Below are 24,183 nucleotides of genomic sequence, written 5' to 3' on the forward strand. Positions count from 1 at the left end.
TTCCTCAGCTTGTAACTGTCGGGGCGCCCAGGGCTCAGTACTTGACCCTGTTCTCCATCTATGCTAACTTGCTCCATGACCCGATCTCTGCCGTAGCTTTATCTCCCTTTTTCTAATTGTTATTTCAAATTTACATGCCTAAGACCAAATTCCTTATCCCCATCCCTACCCAAGGTCCCCATGCCAAAAATCAATCTGTCATCAAATCCTATTAAGTTCTACCTTGAATGTATCTAGGATAGAACTCTTTCTTACCACCTCCACAGCTACCAAACCACCATCATTTCTATACTGAGTTACTGCATTTCAAAAAGCCTCTAATGAGCTTTTACTAAGGAACTTTAATTCATTCTTTCATAATGAAGTAGAGCTGTCCTTTCTGAAGAGGTGTCATTTGCACCAGAGTGTTTGAAGTTCTAAAACTTGGGTTTTTATTGAATTGGGTTATGTCGTTGACATAATTTGCATGTATTTTTTTAAGTTCTCAGAGACGATGCTCATAAGATCTTGCTCTCTCCTGTAATGCCTTGACCTTATAATTCTCCCTATCATGCCTTGACAAGTGCTTTGTACTACGTGGATTCCCAGCAGATACTGTTGAGCAACTTCTGTGTCCGGGCTGTGAATAAGTCACATGGTTTACTCCACTCTTTGGAGATAATATCTCTTTGTGTATGGATCTCGCTCTGTTAGGGTGACTGTTTATCAGTGTCCTTCTCTGTCCTTTAGTCTCTCCTCCCATATTGCTTCTGCCTTTACTTATTTAATGTTTGTGTTTTCCTTGCTCTTTAAATATTAGCGTCGCTGATAAGATTATTGTTCTCATTGTGTCACTTATGCTGCCGGTTGCAATCAGTATTTTGATGATAATTTTGAAGTTGTCCTTTGTATCCTTGCTCACTCTGTTTATCTAACCATTCGTCCATGTATCCTACAAGCCCTTATCCTACCTTAGTACATTTTGAACCTGGCATTATCATTATCATTAGGCTCTGTTCTGTAATCTCAAGTCAGAATTCAGACTGTGTAGTATGAGCTACATGCTGCATCATTTAATCAGCAATGTTAATTTGGAAGTGAAAATAGTAGTACATATTGCATACAACCTCGTTATGGTATAATCTCTACATACACTTTTCTTTGGTAATTTGAATGGGATTTGAATGTGATTTTTATCTAGATGATGCCTATTGAAATGTAACTGTAACTTTTTGTATTTTATACCATTAATAAGACAGATAATTCCTTTAGACTAGATTTCCTAAAAATGTGCGCTTTTTTTAATGTTTGAAATGTTTGAGATAGTCATGAATATCTAAGGGACAGATTTGTATTGTTGAATAAGATAGAATTTTGATTTGATAATAGTTTTTGTGGCTTCATTTCAGTAGTCATCTCTTTGTTCTAAATTATTTCTGGGCTAATTTATTCTCTAAGATTTACTAGGGTTAGCTTTGCTCAGGCAATATAGAGATTGGTAACGTGACTTATCATCATAACCAGGTAGGGTAAAATAGATGCCAGAATTTGAATGCGAGGTTAAATGAGTTGGGCTTACTCTTTAGACAGTGTACATGCTGTGCATTGACAATATACGTCAAGAAGACTAATATGATAGAAGCAAGAAGTGAATAGTATGGATTGAAAAAGTAAGAGCAAGGAAGTAGAGAGTCCAGTTAGGAGTTTATTACAAATCTAGACTCAGGAGATTTTATTTTTTAATTAGAATGTCCTTAAACATAAGATGTGATTACATATGGGGGACAAAAGAGAGAATAAAAAGTAGCAGAAGGGCCCTCATTCATTTCTCATGGGATTGTACAACGGTTACAACCACTGTGAAAAGCAGTTTGGTGGTTCCTCAGTGACTTAAACATAGAATTACCATATTATACAGCAGTTCCACTGCTGGGTCTACTCAGAAGATAAAAGCAGGTTTTCAAACAAGTGTGCACACATTTTTTATAGCAGCACTATTCACAATAGCCATGAAACAGCCCAAATGTCCATCACCTACTGAATGGATATCCATACAATGGAATATTATTCACCAATAAAAAGGAATGAAGTACTGATTCATGCTACAATATGGATGAACCCTGAAAGCATTATGCAAAATGAAAGAAACCAGACATAAAAGGCCAAATATTTTATGGGCTGAAATATCCAGAGTAGGCAAATTCATAGAGACAGAAAGAGGTTAGTAGTTGCCAGGGACTGGGTAGAGTGGGGAGTGATTGTTTAATAGGTTCAGGTTTTCCTTTGGGGATGATGAAAATATTCAGGAACTCTAGGTAGCGGTGATAGTTGCACAACATTGTGAACATACTGAGTGCCACTGAATTTTAAAATGGTTAAAATGATAAATTTTATTTTATGTGTGTTTTGCCATAATTTTTAAAAATAACTTAAAATTAAGCTAGTTTTTTTTTTTTTTTTAAAGTGGTGCTAGAGTAAGAATCATGGACTTAAATGCTTTCAGGTCCCTGGGAGTTGCAGGATACAGAGTAAAGAGTTTGCAAGTGAGGGAATGTGGTGAACCAGGCAATCAGAATGCAGGCCAAATAAAACATGACTGTGGGCTGTGGTTCTCAACCTCTGTTACAGAGTGAACTGAGCAGCAATGACGTGATGTCAAGTAGCTGCTTTATGGTAGAATCAGACTCAGCAGTTGTGTAAGAGTAGAGGGTAAGTCTAACTTGTTTACCCCATGTGTTCACCATTCAGCATGGTGCCTAGCCAACACACACAGATGCTCAGAAGGCATTTGTTGGATGAAAAATAAATTAAAAATAAGTAAATAAATAAAGACTGGGCAGTAAGTCTGTTGTATTCCTTTTCTCAGCCAAGTCGATCTCCATTTACCCCACCCCCAACTAATCAGTTTGCAAATTTTAACGATCTATATTTTTAATATCTCTTGAATATGTTTTTTCTCCTATATCCTCTATCCTTTTCTCACTGCCAACTCAGGCCCATGACATTTCTTGCCTGAGATTACTGCAACAAATTCCTAAAGGTCTCCCTTCCTCTAAGCTTGCCTTCATTTATTCTCTTCAACATACTGTAAACCACAGCGTCCTGCTTAAAATCCTGCAGTGCTTTCATACGGAGTCTGAAGGTTGTGGGGAAAACACCTGTAATATATTGCCCCTTCCTCGTCTGCTGCTCCTCCTCTCAGACCTCTGTCATGCCAGCCGCTGGGAACTTCCCAGGGTTACTGATGCACGCCCTCCTGTCTTTGACACGCTCTTCTTTTTCCATAGAATGCCCTTCAGTCTTCGTTGTCCTTCCATCCTTTAAGACTTTGATTCCTCCAAGAAACTTTCCTAACCAATTCAGTCTCAGAAAGGGCCTCCTATTTTGGCTTTTCTCTTTGCCCACAGTGCCCTGCATTTCTTTTATGTCACTTACCTCACTGGCGTATCATGACGTTTACTTGTCTGATTCCCTTGTCACATTGCTAACTCCCTGAGGCTAGAAACCACATCTATCTCCAGTGCCTGGCACATGGCAGCCACCCAGCAAAGGCAACCCTGATCACTATTACAAACAACTAACTTATTATATGGTGATCATATACTCAGTGTATTTTAAATGAGAATGCTTTAAGAGGTTCAAGGTAGGATATGTGTTAGATATGTAAGAAATGCCGATAAGAATTCAAATGAGAGAAATTTTTCATGAAAGAGATGGCGTTTGGAATGAGCAGGGACCACGTGTTAGGCTTCGAGGTTATCAGGACCCTACCTAGTACTGGGGACTGGTACTATCCAGCCATCAGTAGCCGTTAGTTGATTCCCCCTTATAAACACAGGCATTTCCAAGAAGAATTCTGAATTTTAGTTTATTTTCTTTCGTGATTTAAGATGAAGCAACACTACCTCTAAAACTGTACCTGACAGTGGACTCACTGTTACAGTGAGCTTCAGGGGTAAATATCGGGACACTAGTGTGGCCCAGCCTCATGAAAGCTGTCGTCTAATTTTAGTGAAAAATGATTAAGGTCCTAAAACTGCTTTTTGCCTTTCAGAAATGGCTTCACAAACGTATTTGAAAATGGAATGTTAATACATAAGAAGCAGGCAGCAGGTTGACTCTTAGACTCCCCTTGTACTTGTTAGCTCGTTTTAGAGCGCTCTTAAGTGTAAGTTGTAAATCGTAATCAGGCTATATTAAGAGGCTAAATAGAAGGTTATAATCTTACCCTCCTCCCCATTTCCATACTCCAAGAGACTAAAATAAAACACATCTATCTGCATTGCACTCAATAAAAATACACACTTTAGAGTCACATAATTGAGAAATACAGTTTTAAGTAGGAAACGCTGATAAGATTGTCATTTTAGAAAACACAAATTTTTGTTTCCTTCTGTAAAAGACAGTTTTTCTTTTTAAATTATGTGAGAGCTGAGATGTTTATTTTTACTGTGGACTGCTAAGTTGGTTTTTTTTTTTAATCAATACTTAGATTGCTAAAATCGTGAGGCATCTCTTGCCATGCTTATTACACATAGATCTTTAAAAATGACAGACTGTACGACATGTACATTGATAAATCCACACTAGAAAAAAAAAGATTTTTATTTCATTGTGGATTTTCCCCTAGAACTACCATCAAATCTATTTATTTAAAACTATTATTGTAAGATGGGAAAAGAGTTATTATGTATTAAAATCCTTTGGGATTGCTTTTAAATGCAGAACTTTTTTTTTTCCGGGTGACATTATTTTTATTGATGGTAAGTGCAAGCAGGTGTGAGTGGCTGTTCCTCTTTCAGAGGGTGCTGGGCTGAAGAAGCCGGGAAGGGAGGGCCAGAGCTGGGCTGTGGATGCAGGATTCGCTCCTTATTTGGGTGGGAACGCTGCATTCGCAGAGGAAGATTTACTGCGGGACCAGGCATAGGCACGGGGGAGGCCAGCGGCACCAGCCATCAGGCCGCACTTTCTATCTGGAGAAGAGCCGCCTCGGCAGCCTCAGGTCTCCGGGGATCTTCCTCGGTGCCTCGCGGAGGTTCTGGCTCTGGCTTGGCCTCCAGCGCAGGCTGGGCTTCGGGCTGGCCCTCAGCACTCCGGCCAGGCCCAAAGCGAGGTGGCTTAACAGGCATGGGTGCCGGCGCAGCAGGGCCTTTACGGCCCGATAGGGCCCCTCGCAGGCTCTGGACCTTCTGCACCCGGTGCGCCGCAGCCGCCGCGCCCTGGCCTCCGCGGGCTCCTCGTCGGAGCGCTTCTCAGCTTCGGCCTCGGGCTGCTCTTGGCCAGCTTCGGCCTGTTCCGCCGGGCCTGAGGGCTCCGACGCCTTCCGGAAGGCTCTGGCTGGGAGTTCTGCCTCCTCCCGGAACAGCAGAACGCGGAGCTTCCCGCGCGCCACCAGCAGCCCGCGGTCGGCCTCCAGCCGCTGCCCCGGGCCGGCGCGGCGCCCCGCGCTCCTGGGCAGCACCCGCGTGCGCGCCCACGCGCTCCGCCCCGGCCAGCAGCCGAGCCGGCGTGCTGCTCGGGGTGTCGTGCCTGCGACTCGGCGCGCCCGGGCCACTCTGGATGCGGCTCACGGGGCCGGCCAGGCCCCTCTGCGGCTCGCGCAGCGCCTCCAGCATGGTGGCCAGCTTCTCCAGCAGGGTCACGGCGGCGACCGCGTGCACCGGGCCCCCGGGCCCAGGCCCCGGCTCCAGCGCACTCTCCCCTATGACCCCCGACCGCCCGCTTGGCTCTCCGCGCAGCCGCCGGCTGCGCTCTGGGCTGGGGCTGCCTTTCCTGGCTCCTCCCCAGCTCCGGCCCTGCAGAACATTTTTAAAATAACTTAATTAACCTTTGGTCTATGCTAACCACAGCAAAAAGAAGTTTGCAAGGTTGTGAAGCAACTAAAATTCTCCGACAGTCTTGTTGAATATATAAATTGATACAACCACTCTAGAAAATTATCTGGTAGTTTTTTATAAGATTAAACATACACCTACTTTGTGACCCAACAATTTTGCCGTGAGGTGTTTATCCAAGAAAAATGAAAACGTAGGTCATAAAAAGACTAGTACAAAGCTGTGATTTTTGTAGAAATTTTGTAGAAAGTCTATATTTGATCACCTGACCAAAGATCTGTGGCGTTTGATCTGTTGCAGGGAAAGCCCGTCTGCTAGCCTGGACACATGTGCATTTCTGTCATCGTTCTTGTGCTCCAGTAGGACCCTGCTAATTGATGGCAGGGTGGAACTCAGAAGAGGCCTGCAGAGTCAGGAGGAGCATCTTTTCCTATTCAATGACCTGTTTGTTGTGGCAACAATCAAGTGAGTATACTCTATACATTCTCCCCTGGTTATCATTATAAAATTGCATTTCCACTGACAAAGGCAACCTTTCTGTTCTTTGCTTACTATGAGACTATCTGGACTCTGTTACCATAACTAATATCTGAAGTGAGTTTTATGTTTGTTTTGGTTTGGTTTTGAAAAGAGTGTTTCAATTATTTATTCATTCAACAGGTGTTCATTTAGACCCCACTCTGTGCCATGTTCTCTGTAAATACAGGGGATGCAAAGAAGACCGTGATGGACATGATCCCTGCTTTCATATTTTTATGTGTAGACATTATCTTCATTGTTACTTTTAGCAGTTTATTCTTTTAAACACTTTTTAGAATCCTAAATGTTACAGTTTGGACTCCAGACATTTTCTCCCAAGACACTGAGGTAAGCCTCGATTGCCCAAATGTCCTTTCCCTTTCCTTTTATACACTGTTGGCCTCTGAATTCTTACACATCAACAAGGACTCCTTTCTCTGAGTCGTTGTGCAGAGGTGGAAACGAATACTGTGCTTAGAACACGTGATGTTGTAGAACTCAGCCTGATTGGCCAACCATTTTACATCACACCAGTCATTGTTACTCCATAATCAAGATACTGTTCAATTGGTTTGTAAAACATTCTCTCTGCCTAATTCCAGTCGCTCAGCACTCTGGACTGAGTGTGTAGTGTGAGAGTGGTAGCCTGGGTCAGGTCCAGCACACTTTGCTGCAATAACACAGAACAGTGAGAGCCAACTGGCCAGCATCCTGTTTACTGGAGGCCTAGTCCACAGCTCTGCAGGTCTGCATGGCGAGAGGAATCAGCTGCCCACTATCCGAAGTGATTTCTTGGGGTCAGTAGAGTCTCTCTCTCAGTGTCTGCTTCCTTGATGCTTTCATTCTAATGTGTGGGGGCAGACATTACAAATTGTACTTAGTGTTGAGAAGAAAATAGAGTGCTGGTTGAAGTGAAATATGGGATATATGTTAGGTAGGTGTAGTCAAGGGGGAAAAAAATCAATGAAGGATAAAAAACAAACAGCCATTCAGATATTAGGAAGATGGGCAGAGGAGACAGCAGGTACAAAGGTGGTGCAGAAAGCTTTGCCCTTTGGGGGAGTTAAAAGAAAGCCTGTCACTGGAGCATGATAAGCAGGGGAAATAGGCAACAATCAGCTTATCAGGACCTTTGGGGGCTGCTTTAATTGTCTATTGTCATATAACAAATTATCCCAAAACACAACAGCTTATGAGTATGAATGCCTTTGTACATTTTCTTTGAGCCAAGAATCTGAGAGTGGCTTAGCTGGTCGTTCTGGCTCAGAGGCTCTCATGAGGTTGCAGTCAAACTGTTGACCATGGTGACAGTCATGTCAGAGCTTAAATGGAGCTAGAGAATCCCCTTCCCATCTCACTCAGGGGGGCTGGCAGGCCTCGGGTCCTCAGCGGCTGTTGGCCCAGGGCTGTAGGTCTTCTCCAGGTAGGTCTCCTCAAAGTGAAAGATCCAAGAACGTGAGGAAGAGAGTACATAAGGGAAAGACCCCCCAAAACAGAAGCTGCAGTCTTATAACCTGTTTCGGCAGTGGCGTACCATCATTTCCAGTGTCTGCTGCTGGCCACAGAGACCACCCTTGGTGCAGTTGGGAGGGAACTAAACAAGGGTATGAATATCAGGAAACAGGCATCATTGGGGACCATCTTGGAGGCCGGGTACCACAAAGGCTATGATGGGAGTTTGGATTTTATTCCAAAGGGTTTTAATTAGTTCATATTTTAAAAATATTGTTCCGGCTATGACAGATAATGGATTAGAGGGTTGGCAAGAGTAGAAGCAGGGAGACTCAACAGGAGGTTATTGTCCTAGACCTGATAAGAGATAGTGAGGGCCTTAACTGGGGAAATGGCAGTTACATGAAGGATACCAACATATTTGGAATATACTGTAGAGGTAACCAAAAGAATTCACTTTTCACACAACACTAAATGCCAATGCAGTTAACATCCAGCCTAGAAAACAGTGGTTGCAACTTGCTGCATCCCCCATTCTCATTGTTTATGAAACATCCTAAAAGATAAGAGTCGTTTAACAAATCCAGTCTCATCAAAGAGATTGTTAGTCACTAGAGAATAGTAAACACTTTTTTCTACTATCCACACCCTCACACCTAGTTATGCAATGTCATAGATAAGACGTGGGTGGGGAGGAGATCCGGACAGTGGAGTGGGAGGACGGTGGGCTCACCTGCCCCCAGGAACACGTCAAAAGTACAGCTACATGTGGAGCAATTCTCACGGAAAAGCTGGAGACTGGCAGAAAGACTTTTCTACAACCAAGGCTGCAAAGAAAGATCCGCAAGGAGTCAGGTAGAAAGGCAGGAGAAGCAATCAGGTCGGGGCCCCCACCCCTAGGAGGGGACACAGAAGAAGACGGGGGTATCATGGGCTTGCAAGTCTTACCTGGGGAACGAGTGATTTGAAACATATATTGGGCACCCTAGCCAATACCAAGAAGACAAGTCCCTTTGAAAACCAGTAGGAGGGCTGTAAGGAACCGAGAGTCCACTCATGAAGAATGTGCACACACTCTTGCTTACTCCTCAAACCAAGTGGAGGAGGCAGATTAAAACTGCCCAGGGCTCTGACCCAGTGCACACCCCGGCATCGTCTCTGACTAGCTCAACTTCCAACCAGGGTGTTGCCAAGAAGAGTGTGCACTTGGCGGACACAGAGCCAGCTCAGACCCAGCACTGCAATTGAATGAGCCAAGGACATTTATCACTGGCACTCATGTAGGGGACAGATTGGGAGCTGTCTGGAGCTCTGACTGGTATACTGGGGACTGTCCCAGTGTGCACCCCAGCTGCACCAGGCGGCCACGCCAAACTCCTCTTACTCCATCACTGCTCCCGTCTGTGGCAAAGGTGCCACTGCTGGGAGAAGGAAGAGTACACATTTAGAGGGAACAGCACTAGCTCAGACCTGACCCTCAGGGTTTCTGTTCCAGCACCTTTGGACCTGACCCTGCCCCCAGTAGGGTGGTGACGGCCACTGAGCACAGGAGAAGCTCCAGCTCGCACCTGACTCAGGGTGTAGCCCCTCCAGCTCCAGTCCTACCTCTCACCAAGGTGACAGGTGGCAGCGTATCCTGGGAGAAGACGTGACCCACACTCAGTTAAGATCCAGCTCTCCCACCAAAGCCCCTCAGAATATGCAGACTTCCATAGGCATGCTCCCATACAAGGGCACCCTTTTAAGACTGAGATAGGTAAGTGTTTCACCTAATTTCATAGAAACAGAGAAAGTTAGACAAAATAAAAAGACATAGGAGTTTGTTTCAAACAAAAAACAAAGAAAAACCCTAAAAAACAACAAATGAAACAGATAAAGAACATACCAGATAAAGAGTTCAAAGCATTAGTAGTCAAAATGCTACCTGAACTTGGGAAAAGAATAGATGAAAACAGTGAGAATGCTGACAAAGAACTAGAAAATACAAAAAGCACCAGTCAGAGCTTGAGAATACAGTAACGGAAATGAAAAACATACTAGAAGGAGCTAATAGCCAGGTAGGTGATACAGATGACTGTATAAGTGATCTTGAAGACAGGATAATGGAAATCACCCAATGAAAAAAGAAAAACAAATTAAAAAATAAGGACAGTTAGAGGGAACTATAGGACAACATGAAGAGTATTAATAGTCATATTATAGGATCCTAGAAGGAGAAGGGAGAGAGAAAGGGGCCAAAAATGTATTTGAGGAAATTATGGCTGAAAACTTCCCAAACTGAAGAAGGAGGCAGATAACCAGGTACAAGAAGCACATGGGATACTTCCAAAACAAAATGATACCAAAGAGACCCACACCGAGACATGTCACATTAAAATGGGAAAAGTTAAAGAGAGCATTCTAAAGGCAGCAAGAGAAAAACAGAGTCACATTAAGGGAACCCCCTTAAGGCTATCAGCTGATTTTTCTGGAGAAACTTTGCAGACCACAATGGAGTGACATGATACATTTAAAGTGCTGAGAGATAAAAACCTACAATCTAGGACACTCTACCAGCAAAGTTGCCACTCAGAATTAAAGGAGAGATAAAGAACTTCTCAGACAAGAAAACTAAGAGTTCATCAAAACTAACAACCCTAAAACTTGTTAGAGAGTCTTCTCTAAGTAGAAAAGACAAGGCTACAACAAGAAGTAACAAGTTAGCAGAATGTATGTGTGTATATGCATGACTGGGACATTGTGCTGTACACCAGAAATTGACACATTGTAACTGAGTGTACTTCAATTTTTAAAAGGAAGTAACAAGTTACAGAACAGGAAAAATCATACTTGTAAAGGAAAATACACAGTAAAGGCTGTGGATAATGACTTAAGTAAGATAGTATGAAGATTAAAAGATAAAAATTGTAAAAATCAACTACAACTAAAACAAACAGTTAAGGGATAAACATGAAGTTGTAAAATATGACATCAAAAACAGAAAATGTGGGGGAAGGAAGAAAAAATGTAAATCTTTAGAATGTGTTTGAATTTAAATGACTATCAGTTTAAAACAAGAAGATATAGATCAACATATATAAACCCCATGGTAACCACAAATCAAAAACCTACAACAGATACACAAAAGCTAAAAAAAAAAAAAAAGGAACACAAGCATTCTGCTAAAGAAAATCATTAAAGCACAAAAAAAGAGACAGAAAAACTACAAAAACAACCAGAAAGCAAGTAACAAAAATGGCAATAAGAGTGCATACCTATCAATCACTCTTTAAATGTCAATGGAAAAAAATGCTGACATCAAAAAATAGAGGGTGGCTGATTTGGATTAAAAAACAAGACCCTTCTATATGCTGCCCCCAAGAGACTCACTCCAGAGCTAAAGACACAGACAGTCTTAAAGTGGGGAGGAGGGTGTGGAAAAAGATATTTCATGCAAATAGAAAAGACAAAGCTAGAGTAGCAATACTCATATCAGACAAAGTAGATTTTAAAACAAAAGCTGAACAAAGACGAAGAAGGGAATTACGATAAGGGAGTTAGTACAAGAAGAGGGTATTACACTCGTTAACATATGTGTACCCAATACAGGAGCACCTAAGTATATAAAGTACATATTAGCAGACATAAAGGGAGAAACTGACAATAATACAATACTAGTAGGTGACTTTAACACCGCATTTACAATGGGCAGATCATCCAGACAGAAAATCAGTGCAGGTGCTTTATAAGAATGGCAATAACCAGGGCTTTTTATAGATACACAATGGTTATGAGCATAATAAATAAGCTTAAGTCCACTCTGCTCAAGTTCAGATTCTATCTCTGCTAGTTAAGCGGTTTGACTTTTGACAAATTACTTTAACTCCCTATGACATTTCCTTATCTATAAAGTGTTTGAGGATTAAACCAAATAATATGTGTTAAGTGTTTACAACAATGAATGGCAAATGGTAAGTTCAACAGATGCTGACCATTGGAATGGAAGTCGTTCTTCACGCTTTCAGACAGCTCCTTGTTATTTGTATAAGGAAATGGATACTCTTGGCACTTTATTGATCTAGGGAAGGATTTTTTCCAGATCAATAGACACATAAAGTGCCCACATGGTATCTGAATTATCTAATATAAAGAGAGGTCTGCATTAAAAGACACAAAATGTATGAAAACAGATATGGAAACACACTTTTCCTTCCAAAGTTTCATAGTGTCAGTTTTGTGTTACCTAAATAGCTGCCATTAAGAAATAAGATTTTTAAAAGAAAAAAAATATCTTCATTTCAGTCTGCTTTATTTTAAAAAAAACTAATGATTCATAGTGATAAAAAATATTGAAATGAAATATAGAATGAAGCCATTGTGCCACGAAGCACTTCACTGTTACACTTAAGTGGTGTGCCCTACAGGAAGCGTAGATGAGGCTTTGAATCTACACTGTCCTTCGTGTATATAGTTCCTGCAAAATCCCCTTTCATTTTATAAATCCTGCCGAAGAGTTTTAGTTTTAAATATCCCATACAGAGTTTTAGGGGTACTTTCCTGTAAAGTATCTTGGATTTCGTTTTAGCTTCTGGTGTTTCCACAAATGGCTCTGAATGATAGGAAATACACAGGTTTCCAGAATATTCTCTTAATCCTTCCCAGTGCCTTCCATTTAAGCCTTGGGTTCATTATGAGCATTAAATCTGTGAACTAGGCTAAGAGATATAACGGTTTCAATACCAAGGTTCTAAGGAGGTTTAGGTAGAAATTGTCAAAAAGCAATTTCATTGCCATCTTAAAGAAGATCAACTTCTGGGTCTCCAGGGATAAATATTAATTGTATCAATTACTTCTTAGTATTTTTTTTTTTCAGTTTAATGTAGAGTCTATTTTTAGGCTACAGTTTTTCAATTTTAGTCAAAATATATGGGGAAATGTTATGGACAAAATCTTAAGAAAGGAAATTTAAAATAATATTTGCTTCTAAAGATTAGAAAATCTTATAACTGCCCAGTTGGAAATGCATTATAAATTTCTGTAATTAATTTCAGGTTATATATTTTAGTGTATCTATTGCTCTTAAGATGAAAATTTTACAAGTATTTTTTTAAATAATTTTTTTTTACTCTTTTGTTCAACCACTAAAATATTTTTGGAAGTAAGCAAGTTATAAATAGTAAATGAATCAATTTTTTGTAACAGCAGCAAGTTTAAAATTAGGGGTTTTGATCCAAATGCAATGCTCAGTATAGAATAATAAAGTCACAAGGTTATGATTATTTCCTGTCACAAATGCAGACATTAGGACTAATACACTAAACATCTCAAAGGCCTTTTTGGGCCAAGGTAGCCAACCGTGTTACCATTCATCGTGGTAGGCACCAAAGATAAAAACAGTGAGTAAGACATTCTTTGCCCATGATTAGTGAGAACTGTCCTCTTATCACAAATGCAGAAGTTGTCATAAAATTTAACAAGCCAAATTACAAGAAGTCCTTGTCTGGTTTTTATCTTTCTAGATACAACAACGACCTTAAGATACAAAATAAAATAAAATTAAGTGACATGTGGACGGCAAGCTGTGTGGATGAAGTGGGAGAAGACAACACCAGCGCTGCGAGGTCCTTTGTCCTGGGCTGGCCCACCATCAACTTTGTGGTCACTTTCAGGTGAGCGCCGCGGTCGGTCTGTGGGCTGGCTGCTGCAAAATCCCGTCAGCTATGGAATGTCCAGGGTGGAAGGAAAAAAAATTAATCAGATTTTGTTCCAGTTTTGTTCTTCTGATTTTTTAAAGGAAATATTTTCTTCTGATTGATCTGTTCTGAAGCCAGTAACTCATCTTTTGACACACCCCACTGGAGGCTCCCGTATGCCTTATATTTTTTCCCAAAGAGCTTTTTATTAAAATATGTGAAATATATTGGTAAATACTGAGAACTCTTGAAATCATTATCTTGGTTTGAGCGGTGATTGCTAAAGGGGCTACCAAAACATCTCAAGCACTGTGGAAGAGGAGGGGGTGGTCAGAGCTCTAGGACCCCCTCTCCAACATCCCCTTCACTCGTGGTCAGGTATTGTTTTATATGCTGAGCTTTCAACTTGGCTTTTCAAACCACTGAAGCAGACCTTTACTGAAACAAATTTTATAAAATTCTCCAATTGAGTTTGAATAACTGGTTTATACTCCCAAATTTTCTAAAAAAAATTAATTATAGAAATGAATTTAATGTCATGAAATAATGTGGTTCCTGAATTGTATATCATGTTCTGATTTAGTGTCTATAGAGATGTGACAATCAAAAGCAAATATATGATACAAGGAGTGAAAGTCAGTTTCCTAAAACTCACTCCTTGGTGGGGATGGAGTTGGAGAATGTATGAATAGAGAATCTTTGTGCTCTCATCCTGAACATGCTCAGCTGGCACTTTTCACATCAAGGTGAGCTGACCAGGACTCTTAACTTGTGATTTTGAACAACTGCATCCTCAAGTCCAGTGTAATGTTGAAAGCTTGAAAGAGCTGGTTTTCATCTCATGCACACAATGTTTTTCTTTCTGCTTCTTCTCTCCTCACTACCATCAAACTCCTCAGGCATCATCTTAAAGCTAGAGAACTAAAAATTTTTAAGCTACTAATTATCTGATGAAGGAAGAGCATGCCATGAAGTTCTGTTATGCACCACTGGCCTACCAAAAGATTTTAAGAACTTATTTGGAAGAAAGCATGTGTTTGTATCATTCTCAGCATATCTTCTTTTCCATGACAGATTTCTCTAGACATTATCATTTCCTATTGTTTAATCTCCTTGGAGTTTACAGCTGAAAGGAAGCGATTTCAAGTGAGGGCTGGGACTACGTGACATCTTTAGTTGAGTAGTTTTTTCATGAACCTTTTTTTTAAGAAGAAGAGAAAATGTAGAAACAAGTTATACAATACATTATAATTCCTGGAAAAGTACAGCACTTTAACCAAATGGTTAAGTTAACATTACTAGTGATGTTGTGTGAATATCTGCCCCTCGAAGAGCAATTCACTCCTGTAGCATCTCTCCCCCAAACCGTAACCTCAGTCTAATCATGAGAACAGAATCAGAGATGCTCAAATTGAGGGATGTTCTGTAGGGTTACCTAACCAGTAAGCCTCAAAACTGTCAAGGCCAAAAAAAAAAAAAAAAAAAAAAAGGAAAAGACATAGAAATAGTTACTAAGGAGATATGATAACTAAATGCAATGTGGTATCCTGGATGGATCCTAGAACAGAAAAAAGGACATTAATGGGAAAACTGTTGAAATCTGAACAGTCAGGATTCCTGTAGAGGAATCGAAAGCTAGGAGTGAGGTATATAGACTTTCTGTACTATCTTTGCAGTGTTTCTGAAGATTTTAAATTATTTCCAAATTAAAAGATTACTTTTGTTTAAAAAAAAGTAGTGTTGAAGAGTTCAGACTCTAGTTTGGCAGAGTGAGGTCTCAACAAACAGACTGACCACTCTACAGATAACAATTGTAAACCCTAAGCAAAATATAAACAGCAACAAACTACCTGAAGGTCCTGAAAAGTAAGCAAAAATTAGCATATTTTGGAGAAGAAATGAACCTTGGAATGAGGCAGCAACTCTAGGTGAGTTTCCTGTTTTTAAGGCATTAGCTTGAGGGCAGGCTGCAGGCACATGGTGGTGCAGGAAAACCAAGCCAACAAAAAGCTGCAGTCTTTCTGGGCTCAAGAACCAAAGTACAGAGTCTGGGTCAGCCACCACCACAGGAACGTGAGGGGGGAATTCTCAAAAAGGAGAGTATCAGCAGAGAGAAGCTCTAGAATTTTTGTTTAGACTGTGCCCCAGCTTCTGGCTGAAGGCTGAACCGCACATGCATGGAACAGACTTAAAGCAGTCTGGAGCTAAGGCTAAAAAAATTGAACCGAGGTGCTGCTCAACACAGGTGAGATAAAGTTTTCAGCTTGAGTCTAATAAAGTTAGTTGTTAAAACAAAAACATCAACAGTATTTAGCAAATATAACAAAGCTCAGAGTCTCCAAAACAAAGCATTCCTAATGTCCAGAATGCAATCTAAAATTTCTTAACATATGAAAAACCTAGAGAGGAAAAGATAATAAATAAAAGCCAGCCCTCGGATAATTCATATGTTGGAATTACCGTAAAAGAACTTTAGGCGGCCCCGCCCCCGGCGCGGGCATTCCCCCCCCCCCCCCCCCCCCCGGCCGGGAGGCTGGCGAGCAGCCAGTCGCTGCGCGCGCGGCGCTTTCTCGGCGCGCCTCGCACGGGCTCAGCCGATGGACAGTCTTGGGCAGCAGCTGCGAAGGCTAGAGCCCAGGGAAGAGTGCGCCCAGGGGAGGTTCCCAGCTGCTTTCCCTCTGCCAAGTCGCCCTGCTTTTCTTCTCAAGCCGCTCTCCAGGCCTCTGCTGTCTCCTACTCACAGCTGACCTGCCCGCTTTGAGCCGTTTTCTCCTGGTGGCAGAGATGGGCCCCTCGCCGGGTCCTGTCAAAGGACAGTGACCAGCTTGGCCTCAGCCTGCTCTGACCCAGGCCTGCCGCTCTGGCTGTGCAATCCTGGGCAAGTTGCCGCTTCTCTCTGAGCTGCTTGCTGGGCGCAGGGCATCCCTACCCGAGGTGGTGGAGAGGACCCCGCTAAATGGTGCCTAGAATAAGCTTGAGCAGAGTACATGCTCAGTAAACGTAAAAACGCCACTCAGTGCTTGGTTTTGAAGTCCTGTAGCCAAATTAAGGATCAGTCTCAAGCGAAACTTAGGCGAGCCCCAGGGACCTCCCTCTGACCTGTCGCTGAAGCACGCCCCCCGCCCCAGGCCCAGCATGCGCTTGTCGTTGAGGAGGGCACTGCTGGCAGCTGGCTTCGCCCTGGCCCTGGTGCTGGCGGTCCAGCTGGGGCAGCAGGTGCTGGAGTGCCGGGCGGTGCTGGGGGGCCCGCTGGGCCCCTGTCGGACCATGCAGCCGGAGCAGGAGGACCGGGTGATGGTGGGCGCCGACCACATGGAGTACCGCTACGGCAAGGCCGTGCCGCTTATCTTCGTGGGGGGCGTGCCCCGGAGCTGCACCACGCTGATGCGCGCCATGCTGGACCCCCACCCCGAGGTGCGCTGCGGCGAGGAGACCCGCATCATTCCCCGCGTGCTGGCCATGCACCAGGCCTGGTCCCAGTCTGGCCGGGAGAAGCTGCGGCTGGACGAGGCGGGCGTGACGGACGAGGTACTGGATGCCGCCATGCAGGCCTTCATCCTGGAGGTGATCGTCAAGCACGGTGAGCCGGCCCGCGTCCTCTGCAACAAGGACCCCTTCACGCTCAAGTCGTCCGTCTACTTGTCGCTCCTGTTCCCCAACTCCAAGTTCCTGCTGATGGTGCGGGACGGCCGGGCCTCCGTGCACTCCATGATCACCCGCAAGGTCACTATCGCCGGCTTCGACCTCAGCAGCTACCGCGACTGCCTCACCAAGAGGAACAAGGCCATCGAGGTGATGTAACCTCAGTGCATGGAGGTGGGCAAGGACAAATGCCTGCCCGTGTACTATGAGCGGCTGGTACTGTACCCCCGGCGCTCCCTCAAGCTCATCCTCGACTTCCTCGGCATTGCCTGGAGCGACGCCGTCCTGCACCACAAGAATCTCATCGGCAAGCCCGGGGGCGTCTCCCTGTCCAAGACTGAGCGATCCACAGACCAGGTCATCAAACCCGTAAACCTGGAAGCTCTCTCCAAGTGGACTGGCCACATCCCCAGGGATGTGATTAGGGACATGGCCCAGATCGCCCCCATGCTGGCTCGGCTCGGCTACGACCCCTATGCAAACCCACCCAAAACTACAGCAATCCCGACCCCATTGTCGTCAACAACACACACCGGGTCTTGAAAGGGGACTGTAAAGCACCAGCCAATCTGAAGGGCTATTTTCAGGTGAACCAGAACAGTACCTCCTCCCACTTAGGAATCTCACGATTTCCGGATCTCTGCAAATGGCTTTGTTGCCGGAAGAGAAGAAACTGCATTCGAGTGGAAATCGAACCTCTAATCCAAGCATATTGCTTGCTGTTAATTGCCAAATCAGGACTGCTTGTGAGAAATGTATTTGCGTATATTTGCAAAAAGCTGAACATTGAAAACTTAACCTTAAAGTACTCTATTTTAGGACACTCCGGGGTAGAGAAGCAACAGTGTGGAAGAGTTCGGCTTTTGAAACTTAAATATTTTATATGTTTCCCCCTCGAGAACTTTTTCTTTTGAAGGAAGGGATTTTCCATCCTCCTTAATTTGCAGGACCACCGTGGTGGCTTTGTTTGCCAGGACAAGGCCCGCCACCTGTGCCTCTCCCACTAACCCTTAACTTTTGAATTCAGAGAATCTATTTAAGAATTTAATATATGAGGCTTTCTTTGATTCCTCCTCAGTTCTACTCAGTTTCACAGAGAAAAAAATATATATATTATTTGAATCAAAAAAAAAAAAAGAACTTTAAAGCAGCTCCTATGACTATGCTCAGTGGGTAAAGGGAGAAGCCAATTAAAATGAATGAAAAGATGGGAAAGCTAAGCAGAGAAATAGAAAATATTTGTAAAAGCCAAATGAAAAATCTAGATCTAAAGTTGTAATATCTTAAATTTTTAAAAATCCCCCCCTGTAGCCTTAGTTGCAGAGTGGAAATGAAAGAGAAATGAGTCAGTGAATTTGAAGGTGCATTGATAGAAATTGTCCAATCTGAGGAATAGAGAAAACAAAGATTTTTTTAATGCCTTGGTGCCTAGGAAGAAGCCTCTGCACCTGCTCCTTATAACAGTTTCCTCTAGGGTCTTCTGTTTCCTTAGGCACCTCAACTGAATGGCACATAGTTCCCAGCTAACTCTCAGGGATGGTAGACTCTCAATCACCTCCCAAATTTGAGGGGATCTTCCCAGACTATCTTCCCCTTTTTCTTTCTCTAAGTTACACTGCTTGCTTCTCTCCTGGCTCTTATCTTAGGTGTTTATGAAACGCTGAAATAACCTTGATTTGGGAGTACTTCTGTTTTTAGTTCTACAAAAATGCCTGAGATTAGGAATTACTAGGCAAGGAGAAGCCCTGAATTCCTGCGTAGAGCGAGAGCTAGGGGAAGATGCAAGAAGATTACCAAAGTAATCTCAGTGAGTTAACTTGTTTGTTCATAATTTGTTTATTTTAAAGTAAAGTATGCTATATATTCAAACAATGGAACACGATGCAGCACTGAGGACGAATGAGCTAAAACCACATGCAGTAAAATGGATAAGTCTCACAAACACAATGTTAAACAAAAGAAGTCGGGTATAAAACTTTGCATGCTATATGGTTATATTTATATAAAATGCCCAAATAAACAAAACTGTTGTGTTTTATTAGAAGTCAGGATAGTAGGAACTAGTGCCTGAAAAGGAACACAAGGAAACCTTCCAAGGTGGTTTTCTGTTTCTTACTCTGGGTGCTTGTCAAACGGGGTGTGTTCAATTTGTGAAAATTCTTCAAGCTGGACAATTAATCATTGTACAAGTTCTCTCTGTGTATCTTATATGTCAATAACAAGTTAAAAGTTTACAATACTGATTGTTTAAAGGGACAGTTTTATTTAATTGCTTTGAAAAGGTACAAGTCTAAAGAAAAACCTAATTTTTTCAACATAGATTTTTTTTTGCCAAATAAATGCAGTATTTGACATAAATGAACCTAGAAAATCTTCTGTTCGGAAAAGGAGAAGGCATCAAAGATTGTAAGGGACTAAGAAAGATGAAAATTTGTCAGTGGCAAAGAGATATAATGAACTTTCTGATGACCAATCCTGGAGATTGCTCATGGAGAAAATTGTTAAACAACAGAGTTAGGAACAAGTTACAAATATTGTTAAGTGTATTTTCCTGGAGCAAGAAAGTAATTGAGGTTTCCAACTTCTTGAAGATTAGAAATATGATTTTAAAAGCTACTGAGTAACAAGACTATGTAGAAATAAACTTTAAATTATTTTTAACTTTAAGAATTAAATACAGCAGTGACTTCAGAAAAATTATTAATAGTAATTTAGTTGTAAATAAGTTGATCTTAATCAGAAGATTACAGTAATTAAGAATAAGTTTTCTATGAACTAAATTACTGAATTATAGTTCTGCCATATGTATAGAGAAATAAATGTTTCCTTTACTGACAGCAAACTGGTTTCTGAGCCAAGATATTTCCATCAGTATGCCAAATTTCTCCTTAATCTCTTTAATCTCAAATTAAGCATATTTTCTGTTTGCATGGCACTTAAAGCTACAAAAACACTCTTGAGATAATTAGCCCAGTTTTACAGATGTGGAAACCGAAGCATAGAGATGTTAAGTGATTTGCCCATGATAATACATCTTAGATATATTTTTGAAGCCAGGTGTTGGAATTCCAAATCAAGTACTTTTTCCACTATAAGGATATTACTTGTAAGAGAGCCATAAAGTAAGAAAGTGGATCTTTCTTGGATCCTTCCAAGAGGTTTTAGTTAAAAACTAAAACCTGACTGTGTAGTTTTTCCTAATGGGGATTTTCACTTCTGGGTTCTCCAGAACACAGTTTTACCCAGGGTTGCAGCAGTACCGTCCACCCCCGTCAGCAACAATGGGCTGCTGATATTTTGTCTGGATTGATGCTCTTAATTTGTTAGGATAAGTGTTCTATGTGGTTTAATTGTTCTCTCCCATTTTCTTTCATTGCAGTTCTCCAGAACAAAAGGGCAAATGGCTCTCTCTCCTTCAGAGGTATTTTTTCAGTATACATATTTTTAATCTTTCAGGTGTAGTTAAACGATTAAATTCTTCTCTGCAGGGATGTGCCGCAAACTATTCCTCTTCCCCTTAGTAGAAATTGTTTGTCCTCAGAATAATCTGAGGTTTAGACTGTATGCCAAACTATGTGCTGTAAATAATGTTCTCTCATTACATGTACTTCTTACTTTCTAGGAAGGAGAACATTGAGGTCTGGATCATGTTAGACAGAATTTAGTTAATAATCTCTCCCATCTCTTTCTTTGTCTCCAACCTGTCACTTGCTCACAGTTTCCTCAAAGCGTGTGTTAAGTTTCCACACATGGAGGGCTTTCTGCTGAGCACCTCAGAATTCAATTATCATCCCTACCTCTGAGCATACAGAATAAAATGGTCAACTTAGATCCATCTCTGATTCCCGTGGACCTTCCCCCTTCCTCCCTGCTCCCCCTTTCCAAGCAGTGGAGATAACCAAGATGCACACTCCCCTGGAGAGCTCAGTGAGAAGGGAAAGGCCACTGCTTTGGTTTGATCTAATAAAGTGTTACAAATGCTCCTGTGCCAATGAGCCAGGTTCTGGGCATGTCCAGGGAAGGCAGGGAAGCTTTGATGATAAAACATCACCCAGAGGTGCCTTAACCTGACTCTGCTTCTCAAGCCTTGCTTGGAATGGACCTTCTCTGTTCTTTTTTGTGCCCATGCCTAATGTCCTGAGAATTTTTAAAGTGATCTTCCAATCCATAATGTAATTTGACTTTGCTGAGTCTTTCCACCTGTCTTTTAAAAAACAGCATATAAGTATATTGAAAAATATTAGCAAAAATAGATTGATTTAAAAATAAGCCGTTAGGAAAATCCATCTGACTCCGTGTTGTTTTGGATTGTTGTTGCATTTGATTAGATACATCAATCTAGAGAAAGAGAAGGACTACCCGAAGAGCATTCCGCTCCAAGTCGTCGCCAAGGACGTTGGGAATTGCACCTGTGTAAGTGTTTCTAAGCCAGAAAAAATTAAGTTCCAGGTCCCTACATAAGGCCGAGCGCCATGGATAAAAGAGAGACAGGCAGGTAGACAGAAAGACAGACAGACTGTGTACAGTCTACAGAAGGTAGGCATTTAGAAATACCATGTGGGGAAGTACATTTTCCTGGGTGTATGTATATCTTTGTATAAGTGACAAGTAACCCTAGAGAAAATGAAACAAGAGAAATTCTTGTTAACTACAGTGTTGAACATTGATGCTTGGAAGGATATTGCCTGTCAGGTGTCTCTTGCCTTCCTCTGGCATCCATGCTTCTCTGGGTCCGTCCAAAAGCCGCTGCAGAGGCTTGTTGTAAAGCCATTTCCATAAGGAGATATTTCCTATTAGTATTAAGCAACTTTTTTCCAACTTGTCACTACTTAAGTAGAGATAAGGAGAGACTGGTTTCGGAAAGTTCTCCATTCTTTGAGTTTTTAGGGATTGAATCCCTCAGGTTATTAATAAATGGATGAGCTGGGAGAGATGGTATTTTTAATGGATCAGCATGTTTCTTCCTCACAGTTGTTATCATATTGGTCAAGAAAAAATTCAGTCTATTTAGCCCTAGTCATTATGTGGAATGTGATGACTGAAATACAGCAAAGTGCCACCATGTTATCAGCGATGAGCAAAACGGAAACATGAATATTTCCGTGATACTGTGGATTGTCACACGTCACAGGAGCTCAAGATCACACAGAGTAGTTTTGTGTGTGGACAGATATGTAGTACAAAATAGTTATATTTTGGGCAAAAGTTATGCAAAGGTCTGATACTAGTGCCAAATGCCACTGCTTGAGGGAAATAATCAAATTTTTCTCTTCTTTCACTTCTCTTCTAAAACCAGTTCTTTCTCAAGGACACACTTTCCATACACTGCAAGTGTTGGAAAAAAATTTTCAAGGTATTTTTCCATGAAAATCCTGAATGTAACCATCTGCCATAACCACTGAACGAAAGCCAGCAGGAAAACGGTGGTGTTTTTTCTGCCCCTTACTTTGCTACAGAAGGTCTGTGCAGTCTCACACCATAAAAACTTGAGTGGTTGAGTTACCAGTGGATTTCACTTAGCTTTATTTTTATATCATATTGTTTGTGGTCGGGTTGGGTGCTCTATTCTATCACTAGACCCTGGTGAAGTCCATGATGGTGCAACACACTGTCCTTTGCTCTCTGAAGTTGTTTCATGGCAACACTCCCCTTTCGGGGAGCCCTGCTGCCAGAAAGAGTGATTCCCTCAAGCAGGAGTGCATGTCTGAGAGTGTTCTTTATCCTTGGCCTTCAGTTATGTGCCACCTGCTAGTGACTTCTGCTAATATAGAAAAAATAGCCACATTTTCAGTTTTGTCTCTTTATTTTGTGTACTAGCCAAAGAAAACTTATCTGCTAAAATTCATTTGTTTTGTATACCAGAGAGGCATGCGGGGAAAAATACACATCCTATAATTACTGTTTCGAGCAGATGTCTCTAATATTAAGAAAAGTCATCGTCTTAGAAACCAGATAGATTGCAGGTGATTATTAGTATTACAGGATAGACGCTTCACTTTACAAAAGATTTTATACTGTTTCTTTATATGAAATGGAGAGGTTTTTCAGACTTTAAAGTAAAAAAGCAGAAGCCTTTCATGATAGTTATCTCAAGTTTGCAAAAACATCTCTGCCATTCTGGTAGAAGGTGAACACTGAGCCCTCCCTGCTGGGTTCTGAGACACTTCTGCATAAACCTTGGAGCTGCAAGGAACACAATTTGAAATCAGTTAACAAATTTAAGCAATTTGTCATGTCAAGTAATTGGCCCATAGAGAAGAAATGCTCTATAACAGAGGGATGAGTGATGAGTTATCAGTGGCTTTCACTTAGCTTCATATGTATACATCATTTTGTTTCTATTTATGCTGCCTTATCTGTGCCATTTAAGCCCTGTTGGGGACACAGCCCTAATTGCTGATTTATCTGATCATTGTAACATGTAGAACCTACCTATAGTAAATACTTACTTTTTATAGCATAGCATTGTCTTATATTTAAGTAATGTCTTGGAATTCAGTGAACTTTATAGATATTTCAGAATCTTGTTATTCTCTTTGTTGTGAACTGTACTATTAAATAGTCATTTCTCACCGTGGTTTAGCACAGAGCTGTTACAGATACCCTGTTTAATGGCAAAGCTGGTAACAGGACTGAGCTTTCTGAAATGTTCAGTCTCTTCAGTAGACTCATTGGTTTTAAGGCCACTCCAGATTTCAGAAATGAAAATTTCAGTAGCCGCAGCACCTGACATAGAGAAAGTGCTCAATAAACAGTGGGGCTTTTTAATGCTAAACTTGAAATGTCTTTTGTAACCAGTTCTAGTTCTGATTTTACCTAAACTGACTTTTTACCATGCAAAGAAATAAAAACCCACACTGTGAAAACAGTACACAAGAAGAAATAGGAATTAATCCAGCGCAGTCCCTTCTTTACTAACATGTTGCATTATGGAAGTAGTCATGGGCTGGGTGATCAGCCTCACTGATTTTTTTTCTTTTGCTTGGGAGGGTGATTCATGTAATCTCTCTGAAATATTTTATTCTTTTTCTGTCTGGCTTAAGGTCTTATGTTCTGTGAGCCACATATTCTTTATTTTAAAAGAA

At 41.7% G+C, this 24,183-nt stretch overlaps 1 protein-coding gene and 2 pseudogenes across 1 annotated transcript in view; 2 read left to right on the forward strand and 1 right to left on the reverse strand.

Annotated features, from left to right (window-relative positions):
- The window catches only part of LOC105066969 (rho GTPase-activating protein 20-like), a 63,284-nt gene that overhangs the window by 15,753 nt on the left and 23,348 nt on the right, over positions 1-24,183 (forward strand). The window contains exons 2-5 of the mRNA XM_074355214.1: positions 6,114-6,278; positions 13,283-13,432; positions 20,478-20,519; positions 21,427-21,511. Of these exons, the coding sequence (XP_074211315.1) occupies positions 6,114-6,278; positions 13,283-13,432; positions 20,478-20,519; positions 21,427-21,511 (442 nt within the window). The remainder of the gene's footprint in view (positions 1-6,113; positions 6,279-13,282; positions 13,433-20,477; positions 20,520-21,426; positions 21,512-24,183) is intronic.
- LOC105072786 (caveolae-associated protein 3 pseudogene) lies at positions 4,726-5,789 on the reverse strand (annotated as a pseudogene).
- Positions 16,397-18,163, forward strand: LOC105072777 (protein-tyrosine sulfotransferase 2 pseudogene; annotated as a pseudogene).

The sequence above is a fragment of the Camelus bactrianus genome, chromosome 30, assembly GCF_048773025.1.
Source record: "Camelus bactrianus isolate YW-2024 breed Bactrian camel chromosome 30, ASM4877302v1, whole genome shotgun sequence".
NCBI lineage: Eukaryota > Metazoa > Chordata > Mammalia > Artiodactyla > Camelidae > Camelus > Camelus bactrianus.